Source organism: Saimiri boliviensis, chromosome 12, assembly GCF_048565385.1.
Source record: "Saimiri boliviensis isolate mSaiBol1 chromosome 12, mSaiBol1.pri, whole genome shotgun sequence".
Lineage (NCBI taxonomy): Eukaryota > Metazoa > Chordata > Mammalia > Primates > Cebidae > Saimiri > Saimiri boliviensis.
In genome coordinates this window covers 41,418,537-41,430,390 of record NC_133460.1, presented here as the reverse complement: position 1 = coordinate 41,430,390, position 11,854 = coordinate 41,418,537, and the positions used below count along the sequence as shown (strand labels likewise).

At 41.2% G+C, this 11,854-nt stretch overlaps 1 protein-coding gene across 1 annotated transcript in view; it reads right to left on the bottom strand.

Moving 5' to 3' along the window:
- Nucleotides 1-424: 424 nt before the first annotated feature.
- Nucleotides 425-11,854, bottom strand: part of CABCOCO1 (ciliary associated calcium binding coiled-coil 1) — a 132,065-nt gene continuing 120,635 nt past the window's right edge. Inside the window, exon 8 of the mRNA XM_074382280.1 lies at nt 425-9,880. Within this exon, the coding sequence (XP_074238381.1) occupies nt 9,758-9,880 (123 nt within the window). The 3' untranslated portion in view covers nt 425-9,757. The remainder of the gene's footprint in view (nt 9,881-11,854) is intronic.

The window sequence follows — 11,854 nt, the reverse complement described above, 5'->3', positions numbered from 1 at the left end:
GCGAACGCTGCTGTAACAGGACACCACAGCCTGGGTGCTTCAGCCATAGACGTTTATTCTCACAGTTCTGGAGGCTATAAGTCCAGGACCAAGATCTTAGCACGGCTGATTTTCTCTGAGGCCTCTCTCCTGGGCTTGCAAGTGGCCACCTTCTCACTGTGTCTTCCCATGGTCATTCCCTGCCTGGGTTGGTGTGTTTTCTGTGTCTTAATCTTTCCTCCTTACAGAGACACCAGTCCTATGGGACTAGGGCCCATCCGTATGACCTCATTTTACTTTGATGACCTCTGTGAAGGCCCTCTCTCTAAGTCCAGTCATATTTTGAGCTATTGGGGGCTAGAACTTCAGCATGGATTTAGCGGGGGGGGGGGGCACATAATTCAGCCCACAAGAGACAATTCAACATGGTGTGTGTGTGTGTGTGTGTGTGTGTGTGTGTGTGTGTGTTGGCGGGGGACTGTGATGTGCCCTGTGCTGTCACGGACATGTCCAGCAATGGCAGGAGGAGAAGAGGGTGGCAAATTTTCTAAGTCTGTCTTGTACGGTGGAGAGAGGGTGGAGAAGAAGATGATGGATGAGACATTTCAGGGGTGGAAATCACAGGGCTTGGAGACTGATTTCTCACACAAAAGCAAGAAAATCCAGATTTGCCTTACCCTGGCCTCTTTCTGTGTCCCCCAGGGATGAGTCTACTTATAGCTCCTTAGTTTTCCCATCTGTTAAGTGGGAAAAGTAAAACCAGGATCTCATGGCTCCCAATGGGATACGCTCATATGTTACCGTAGCACGGAGACTTTGTGCAAATGTAGACTGATTTTGTTCTTCCTGCTAATAAACTGTCTTTCTACTAAAATACAGTACCAACAAACTTACATTTTCTGGATATCAGAAATCAGTGGTTTGGGTTTGAGCTATTCACTCACTTACGATCAGAGCTTATTCTAAAAAGACTTTGCAGCTTAGTTTAATTGGGTAATTGGGATGTTTCCAGATGAAATTCAACTTGTAGTTTTAAAAAATGCTTTGAAGAACTGGTTGCCATGGCGCTTTTCTGCTGACAAGATCCTTCACTGGCTCCCACTAAGCAGCAATAATGGGTTTCTGTTTATTCTGTTTCAGGTTACCCCACCTGAACATCCTCCTGGAAGGAAGCAGGGCGTGAATCCGAAGGAATTAGTGAAGTCATTCCCTAGCCATCCTCGATGGCGGAGTGGCGGTGTGTCTCAGCAAAAAGGTTTGTCATTGCAGGGGCTGGAGGGCTTAGACCTAGTAGAGGCCCAGCTGTCGTGCTGGGGTTTCCCGGACCACTTCACTCCTGGGCAGCTGGGAGTTGAGGAAGAAACCACTGTGCGTTTGTCACCATATAAAACCAGATGGCTGCTTCAGGACATGAACACTAATCCCCTCATATGTGTGGGCAAATGAGCGTCTGGCAGAGAGAATTGACTTTATTTTAAAAAATAGCATGGGCTTAAAAATTAATATTCGTGTTTTTATAGTATCACTGTTTTAAATTTGAGAAGGGCTTTTTCAAAGTCCGTTTTTTCAACCTATTGGACACCATTCTCACCCCTCATCCTTCGACTTCTTGTACTTGGGTGTTTATTGTAAGAATGTGAAACATCTGCCCCAGATGCAGCATTTTTGGCCTCATTAAGAGTTTTTCTAGTTCCTCTTCAGTTATGTCAATATTTACCTTGGACAATGCTTTGTATCCTTTTGTTTATAATTCCAGAATTCTCCAAGACAAACTGATTATTCATGACTCTCTGGCCTGGGTTACAATTTAAACATACCTTATGTTGATGTTTTAAGAGTATGAGTCGCCCAAACTGTTTCTACTGCTTCTCCTAGATTCATAATTCATACTCTCATTCTCACTTCATACCCTAAATTCTTCCTCCTTCCAGGTATCTTCCAAACATATCCTTTTTTTGTGGATTATAGAACATGAGATGCAAACTTTTTCTTTCTTTCTTTTAAAAAACCCCTGCACTTTGGGAGGCCATGGTGGGTGGATCACCTGAGGTCAGGAGTTCAAGACCAGCCTGGCCAACATGATGAAATCCCATGTCTACTAGAAATACAAAAAATTAGCTGGTTGTGGTGGGGCATGCCTGTAATCCCAGCTACTCGGGAGGCTGAAGCAGGAGAATTGCTTGAACCCAGGAGGTGAAGGCTGCAGTGAGCCGAGATCTTGCCATTGCACTTCAGCCCTGGCAAGAAGAGTGAAATTCCATCTCAAAAAAAAAAAAAAAAAATCTCAGGATCCCTTCTGCCAAGGATGTTTTTGAAACTGTGTTGTACGCACATTCTTTGAACGCTTCCATTGTTTTTCTAGAGAGCACACTCTTCCACACTGCCCGCTCCCTCTTATTAAATTTCTGATCACTGATACAAAAGACACACGACCCTTGTTTCCCCTGTCTGAAGACTACAGTTTAACCTCACACCATGAGTAAAAGGAGGCCTTAGTGGGTAAACAGACATCAGAAAGCTCAAGCATGTTTTTCTCAAGTGACCCAATTATACAGAGCCAGTCATCTTTCCTTAATCACTCAAGATTTTGTGGATCTACATAATAGTTTCAGTTCTTGACATGTTATTTGCAGTGTAGATGACTTTAAATTTACTAAGTATTTTACCTATATTATTACATTTGATCCTTATGGCAACATTGTGAGAGAGACCCAGAGGATTCAAATAACCTGTTTAAGATTACACAGTAAGTGGAACAAGAATAGTTTTTGCCCTGAAGAATGTTTATATTAATAAACTATTTGAGTTTTTACAAGTCTTTCTGTTCCTCTAAAATGCTATACTGTTTCTTGATTTGGGAGACATTGCTTGTGTTGTTTCCTTTGCTTGAACTACCTAACTTCTCCCTTTGATTAGATAAACTCTCACCCATTTTTCAAACCTCAACTTCATCTCCTCTAGAAGCATTCCCTGATCTCCCAAGGCTGGGCTAGGATTTCTTTCTCTGTGTTCTGTATCACCCTTAAAAATATGTAAATAAATTCATCACAGTGTCTCTCACCTAATGATAATATTAGTTGTGATGTCATTTCCCATCCCATCTCTTGTCATACTTTATATATCTTCTTGCCATTGTATCCCCAGTAACTAGCTCTTGGGAGGTACACAACAGTTGATCAAATGAGCAAGGCACAATGAGTCTTCTGATTGATGTAGTCTTGCGTCCTTGAACTCAAGAGCAAATGCCTGAGAGGGCACTGAGATTGTCTGGAGAATTGTAGGCATTTCCAAGTCTAATCCACAGACTGCCATCTGAGTGTTGGTAGATAAAATGGTTATCTGCTGTTTGTCTGCCCAACACCCGTTTTCCTTATTTTGTCACCGCTCTCTCACCTTTCCTTTGGAGACTGTCCCCTCCCTCACTTTTGATTGGTGTCCAGGTGGGGCTCCCAACACCTCTTGAACAAGAGTAGATCTAATAAGCATATTCCACCCTCAAGGTGCACTGTAAAGCTTATGGGTGGCATTCAACCCAAACTGGGCTGATGCATGTAATTCTTGGATTTCTTCTGGCATGCTTAGAAAAGAGGGTCTTTTTTATTCTTTCTAGGGTTGCAAGCAACAGAAAGAAGGCTGGAACTATAGGTTTTTTGGGAATTTGTGAAGAGATCAGTGAATCCAACAGAATAACCAGAGCCAAGAGATGGTGATAGAGTGAAGGCGTAATGAAGACATCATTTGAGTACCTGGGATTCAGCAGTATCTGAAGCAGGATTGAATTTCCAAGTTTATGAACTGATTGATTCCCTTTTTGGTTGGAACTAGTTTGAGTTGCATTTTTGTCACCAATAGCTGATAGTGTTCTGACTAACTCAGTTGGATACAAAATATCATGGTATTTGAATTACTGACATTAGTGTTTTTTGTCTCTTTGTGGATTTGCCTTATGCTTTCACTTTTTCATATGTGTTTTGCATCCATGCAACTTGTTGTAAATAGTTAATCAAGAACTAAGTAAGCAAACATATTTTTGACTTACTTTTCCCAAGTCCAATGTCATGTGACAAGCTCGTTGGATGTCCCCCAGTTCATATTTGAGCTGAGTACATGCTTGGGATTCTTTTTCTGGGAATGGTAATGAATTTACACAGATTCATCTTTCACCCTCTCACACTCTGCCCATTGGACTCCTGGGGTAAACTGTGAAAGAGTGAATTCGGTGGGATCTGCGGTGGTGACCTGTGATCTCAGAGTAGTGCAAGCAAACCTCTGAGCCTGTGGAGTCAGAGCCTCCAAGCTGAGCCGCACTAAGCTTTGCATCCAGATCTGGGCAGACAAGGCTTTCAAGCTCTCTTTGGAAAGGCTTTGTGCCCCCTTAGGGAGCTGGGAAATCAAAAGGAATTGCAGGCTATCATGGTTGGTAGACACTGCTCTCTAAGTGCTATGGTGACTTCATGCATGGGCTTCTTTGTCCTGTGAACCAGGGGATGGATACATCTCTTTTTCCCAGAAGCCTTCTGTGAAATGCCAATGAAGCTCCCTCTGGTGCTTGTTTACCATAATCAATAGACTAATCAGTTGCTCTCTATACCTGATTCAAGGAAGACATTAGTCATTAAAGTAGGGAGGTAGGAGTTTCATTAATAGACATTCAGCCCTTGCTATTTGCCAAAATGTATTTCTGGAAACTGGATCATTGAATGCATCAGTGTATAATGGATAATATATTCCCATTCAAACAGTGTTATATTTGGGAATCGTGTTCTTGAACAAGGCCACAGCTTCATATTTCTCAGAGATGACCTTTCATTGTCCTGAAATCCAGGATACAAACTGCAAAGTCTTAAGATAATGAGATTAGGCTCTAACTGCTATTAAATTGCAAAAATGTAAAATGACAAGTTTAAAATGGAATATATATTCCATACCTATTGTTTATAAAATTACCTATATTATCCATGAAGTGCTCATATATCATTAAAAAATGTATTTGACTATGACAGTTTAAACAAAAGGGCAAGGTATTAATTATAAAAAGTATCCTTACTTTAAAATTAAATTAATTTTACTTGTCTTCTTAGGATTTTGAAGGGTTTTTAGGAGGATGATTTAGATGGCTTAGAGCTCTTTAAATGACCCCTGAACTGGCCTTCCCTTTGACATTTCCCTACAGTAAGCCCTGGTGTGCGAGTCTATTGTGGAACCAACTGCACTAGAAAATACTTGTTTGTAATGATGGCAATGATAGTAATTTGGTGGTGTTATACTCTCTGGATCTGGTGAAGACATGGAGGAGTAACATGCAAATCATCGCCTATACGATAGAGTAAAATTTCAATTAAAAAGGCATAATATTACCCAAGAGGTGAAACCCAATTTTGCGGTGAACCATATTTATTATTAAGAGGTAAAATCTGCTTCTCTTCTTCAGGAGGCTGAAGTAGGCAGTTTAGCACTCACTTCCATGTGGCCTAATAAGCAAGGATATTTTGCATTCTCTTCTCGTTGTAAACATTCTTTATTTGCTCTTTTCCTGTGATATCCTAATGACATTTGGCTTTAGGCACATGGACGGGGTGAGGACTTAAAATTTCTGAGCTGAGACGTGGGCTCCAGCTCTACCTAAGGGCCTGGGACTCAAGCGCAGCTGACAATGAGGTATTATTTGCTTTCTTTTGTCAGAATTTCTTTTGCATATGACTTCCCAAGAAATTGCCTAGGAACCCAAGTCCCTAGGTTTTCAGGACACCATCATTTCCATTCCATCAGTACTTTACAAGATTTCTACTAGAACCAAAAAAAGAAAAAAAGTTTTCTGCTTAGCCCCAGTTAACCTGAAAATTCAATTAAACAGCATCCTCCAAACACCACAGTTCATTGACGTTTAACTATGCACGTTCTTGGAAAGGCCAAACTAGATGAAACTGACATTTTGAGAAGTGTATTTTGCACCAAAATAGAAATTGAAACAGGAATGTATTTTCCCTTGCTTGTTTTGATCCCATTTTACTGATAGGAAGTTTGGGGAGGTTGAGAGGGCAAATGTTGAGCTTTAATTCATTACCGGTGAACACTGTCTCCAAATTGTACCCCATTGCTTCATTTAGAAGTGATTTTTCACAGAATTATCTTTCTGCTTTAGAATTTTATTGCTGCTTTCTCTCTTGCTTCCCTAGAAGATCTTTGGATATGTAAGGATTACAGTCACTGACGTTAGTGTTGTCTTCTGCATTGGAGGAATTTTCTTGACTTTATCCCAGAATTAGTAAGTATAGACAATGACTGTGCTGACAGAGCCATTCCACTTGGTGATACGCTCTTGCCAGAGCAACCGGCAGACAGTCCAGCATGGAAGACTGCATTGGGATGGGGAAATGCTGTTAAGAGGGGGTCCTATTTATTTAAAGCTATAGTCCTCCGTTTTTTCTCCTGGTATTGAGCATTCATGCCTCATAACTTTGTTCTACCACTCTAATTAGGCAGGCAGCCTTCCTCTGCCATTTTATTTTATTTTACTTTATTTTATTTTATTTTTGAGACAGGGTCTCACTCTGTCATCCAGGCTGGCGTGCAGTGGTGCAGTTTGGGCTCACTGCATCCTCAACCTCCTGTGTTCAAGTATTCCTCCTGTCTCAGACCCCCAAGAAGCAGGGACTACAGGTCTGTGCTATCATGCCTGGCTAATTTTTGTATTATTTGTAGAGATGGGGTTTCACCATGTTGCCCAGGCTGGTTTTGAACTCTTGAGCTCGAGCAACTTGTCTGTCTCAGCCTCCCAACGTGCTGGGATTACAGGTGCGAGCCTCTCACTGGCCCTCCTCTGCCATTTTAGATTTCTACTTGGTTGTACTTCATTTTCAAATCCAACATTTTTATTCCTGACACAGAAAACTTTGCCCAAACTACTCTTGGGTGAATGTCTGAGGATGTTATTCCATAAGAAGTCCACAGCTTGATTCAATCTCCTGCCCAAATTATAACCAGGAAACAGCAGGGGGAATGAAAGGCGACAAGAGGTGCTGACCGAGTGTCAAAGGCAATCTCGTTGCACTAGTGCTTTTCAAACCAGTGTTAGACTGGACACAGAGCACATGCCCTGAGAGATGTGTGTGCTGCTGTTTTGTCTTTGGATTTTATTACTGTGCCTTGAATGACATTAGCTCTTGTATATCTCACATTCCTCTCAGAACATGCTACCTTATGTTCTAGGCCCGGGAGAGTAAGAAACCTATGAATAACACATTCGCGAGTATCTACAAATCGAGATACTGTTTTTTGTTTATTTGTTTTAAAGTGTTCTTGGTGGAAGGAAAAGGAAGCCTCCATTTGCTTTTAAGGAAAAAATAGTTTATATCCCTCAATGTCTCTTGGATAGCTAACGGCTCTAGAGACAGGCATGGACATGTCAATGGATATAGTCATACAGGCTCAGAAGTTTACCCTTGATTTGCTGGGAATCTTTAGAGTCCTTTCATGGACATTCATTATCAATTATTATGTTTAAGCTGTGGATAGTTTACTCACCCTTGAGAGAAAGTTTCTTATGTAAAAGTTGTTTTCAATGGTCCAAAGATGGAAAATGACAACTCTTTAATCAACAGGCTCTGTGATACTGGAGCCACCTTTGTCTCTGGTTCCCAAAGAATGTTCTTGGAATCCTGACACCATAAGGAAAGTGTGGGGCAGCAAGCATTAAGGGAGATTGTTAAAGCAAGACCTAAATCTTCCATGGAGAGCCAATGCCTTCTTCTTCCCCACCATCTTCTTCCAAGTAGTCAACATTCCTCCTCCACGGAGAACCTGTCTTTTCTAGCCTTTAGCAGGTACAGGGAGTATGCCAAACATAGGATGCTCCTTTAATACTTTCTAAAATCAGACCTTCTTGGGAGGTCACACCAAGGGGAATGTTGTTAAAAACAATTGGCTCTTTGGCAATGATAATTTGCATTTTCCCAAAACACATACCCAAGAAGAAAAAAGTATATGTGTTAAGATGAAGATGGAGAATAAAGTTTTGAGCTTCTTAAAGTTCATAATGTTGGAAGGGTCATGAGACAGACACATTCTCAAACTGAGTAATAATCTACAAAGAGTTAAAACAAAAGTTCCAGCCATAGCTGCACCCAGAGAAGTGGGACAGAAATTCTGATTGAGAACTTTGATTTCCCACAGATTGTTTGAGTCTTAAATCAAATTTGGAAAGGTTCCCTGACATCAAAGGCTGTTTCTTTTGGCTAATCTATTGAGTGTGTTGTACCTGTCCTCCCATGAGCCCCCTATGACTGGGAACATATGTCAGATTTTTTTGTGCCAGTAAATTGGAGGCTCATGACAATGAAACATCTTTTTTCTAGGTTTAAAAAAACACATATTAAAAAAGGGTGGTCCTGGGGAATGTTAATGTAGCAGAGGATAGCAATGATTTAGTCCTCCCTGAAAAAAAAAATACAAAGTCTTATCAACCCATATCTGAATATTATCTGCATAATTTGAAAATAACGCATTGAAGTACATAGGTTCAATCTCACTATCCTGTTCACATTTACACTGGAACAGCTGCCAAGGCCTCTCAGAGTTGATTTTGTTCAGTTCTGCAGGGCCGATCTGAAACCCAGGCAGAAAATGAAAGTGAGCAAATTTACCTCTGGCATTCAAAGAAATGCTTTTGGTCAAAGTGAGTATTTCTGACCATGACTCATTTTCAAAAGAAGCATTGAATTCGCTTTGTCATCTTTGCCTGGATAGGGCTCAATCAGCCCTTTATGACTTTTAAAATACCCTATATAGCCGGGATGGCATTTATTAGGCTTCAGCTATTCAATATTGCATTTCAATGTATAAAAGTCACTGTTCAATTGAATATTGAGTTTTCTAAGGAAGTAAACCTACAGAAAAGAAATTTGCAAGAATCTAAAATAAATGAGTTTGAGAAAGATCAAACTGCCCTATGGCTGTTTCAAAGATCAAAAGATCTCTCTTTTATAGAAATCAGGAGCAGTTTGAATAGCCTCTTTCCTCTGTTGCAAAGCTCCATTTTTTCACTATCATTGATAGCTTGGGACTGCACCATAATGGTATGAAAGGCCTTGGGGAGGAGGGAAGACGATTTCATTCCCAAAAAGGACGCAGGACTTTTTCGTCTGAAATAGCTGGCTTTTAATTTAATTTGATCTGGTGCCCAGTAGAGTGAGCGAATGAAAACCTGTCCTCAGCTCCTTCAGGAGGAACAGTGGCCTTGAGGGGCACGAGAGGGTCTTCGAATTGTTTTTAATGGCTGCCTCTAGGAGAGGCTGGATTATACAGTAGATGGCTGTCTTTGAGTTCCTGTGTTGTGCATAAACTTAGGAAGTTACCTAATCTTTGTGAATCTCAGCTGCTTCATGTGTAAAATGGGGATAATAATATGGGCCTTATTTTTGGAGTAAGCTTCTTCCAACTCAGGGCCTTTGCTGGTGCTGTTTCTTCAGCTGGGCTAATTCATGCTTGGCTCCAGAACGCAGCCAGAATGGCTTTCTTCTGGGAAGGCTTCCGTCAACTCTCAGACCAAGTCGTGCTAACTCCTCCTCCTCCATTAGATCATGTACTATGATTTTCCTTGTAGTACTGGCCTCAGTTATAACAGAAAACATTTTGTGTAAGTACTAATGTCATGTCTGGCTCCTTCTATAAGAGATTAGGGAACTTAACTTATTCATCTGTCTCATAAACTACAACAAAAACCAGGTATTTATTGAATGAACAAAATCAACAGAAACAAAGTCTAGCAAACTGTAGGTGATTAAGAAATGGCAATTTCCCTTATTCCCCTGTGCTGTAAGATCCTGGAAGCCAGGACAAGTCTTACCTTTTTACCAGAAGCCCCTGGGGTGGAGTCTTGACAAAGTAGCTGATTCAGGAACATCTGTGGATGTGCAGGTGGCCATTGTCAATCATCTCTCTACCTGTTTGCCTTCTTCCTTAGCCTGTTCTCTGTCTTCTATTTAACAGTGAATTAACAATTTTCAGAGAGATGCTAGAACCCTTGTTCATTTCCTTACATGGCAAGTTTTCTCTGCATAGTTTCATGAAAACTCCATAGAGGAAGTTTGCAGTAAGAGGCAAGAAACTGGGTCATGAACGTGGTGTTTCTAGCCCCAGTTAGAGGGTTAGGTGGAGGGGGTGAATTGAAGCTGTCAGCTCAGGGAACTTTACAAGTTAGGACAGCTTTTAAACATCACCACCAACGTTATCATCGTTGGCAACAACTAATAACAACGTCTTTAAATTTTAAAAAACCTTTGCCTTCTTGGCTAGGAAAAAATAATCTCCATCAGTATCATAGACCACTCATGGTTGGATATTTACCATTAGAATATTTTGATTTTATGAAGGCCATTACTCATAAGAAATTACTATATTAGTTATTGACTCTTTATTGTGAATTAGTTTATCAACTATGTCATCTGAAAAGATAAAGGGCCAAATATGAAGTCACTTTTTGCCCATGTGGGAAGGAAGCATGTCTGTCAGAGTTTAGTTGTACACCACAGAATTCAGTGTAGTCACTTTTAGCAGAAATGAGTTTCCTACAAGGAAAAAGAGTTTACAAAGATCACTAGAAAGGCTAGAGTTCTTTAGACAGAGCTTCCAGAAATTACACCTCAGAACACCACCTCAGGACTGGCCCATGGAGGCCATTGCTGCCTCTCCCCTGATGAAGTTGGTGGATAAGGAGGTCGCCTCTAGGACTGCTGGCTCCTGCACCTCACCACGTCTATCCCAACCTGTACTTGCCTCTCAGTAGCTACAGCAATAGGGTCTGGACTCTGGGCACTCTGTTCTTATTCCCACATGTCTCCACACTGTGCTGGTTAGCAGAAGTAGTGGTGTGCAGCCTCTGCCTTGATGCCTGATTATCCAGCTCTCATGAGGGGGTCTCTGCTTGGTTCAAGCTGAGTCTCACACGGAACCTAAGCAGCAGGGGACTCTGGGAAATGAGGCTCTTAGCTTTGCTGACTCCTGGGAGCCATACGGTAGCTTTGAGGAGGGATCTTGAAATGGACTAGAATGAATCAGTCTGCAGATTCTATTACAGGAGTTACATAGTGGGGGTTCCAGGGGAACATTTTTGAGAGAGACGTAAACAGAAAGGGGCTGAAAAGAACCTTGACTGGCCTCACAACTTTGCCTAGAGCTGGTCTTGGTTATCAAAACGAGGCATTTTGGGAATGCCACATCAGGGAGACATTATTGTTTTCCTTGGGTAAGTGGTTTTGAGGTCTGTCTGTAAATTTCTTGAGTAAATAGGCTCCTTCTTCTATGCTCCTGACATTCAAGGTGGGGTGTTTTAGTTTTCTTATTAGTAGAGACAGAAAAGTGTTCCTATGGCCTGTTCAGACACATCTACTACTGGGTAATCTTTCTTCTTGCTAGGGTCCATCTTTAAAGATATCCCCATGATACTGAGTGAAAAGAAAAGCTTTAGATACTATCCAGGAATGTCTGGCACTTTTTTCTACCGGGTAAATTGCTATTTCTCTGATGAAGAGATCCAAATGAGGTCTGGAAGTCAGTTATTTTGGATGGATCATGGAAGCCCCTCTGGGTGTTGGAAGCAGGCAGGCAGTGGCGCTATCCTGCCATCTTCTTTTTAACATTCCATCTAGCAAACACCTTAGGTTTAATAAACATCTTCTCCTTTAATAGTGTTGACTCCGAGGTAATAAGGCAACTAGCAAATCCAGCGAAGGTAAATTTCTCATTAACAATTTATTTAACTTTGTTGAAGAGAGCAACTTCTGCTAATTGAGTTTGTAATAAAAACATGGATCCATTTTACTGCCACCCTCAGGACCTTAATCAAACTCCAGGAAAGGTAAAGTCACTCTCATTAGCA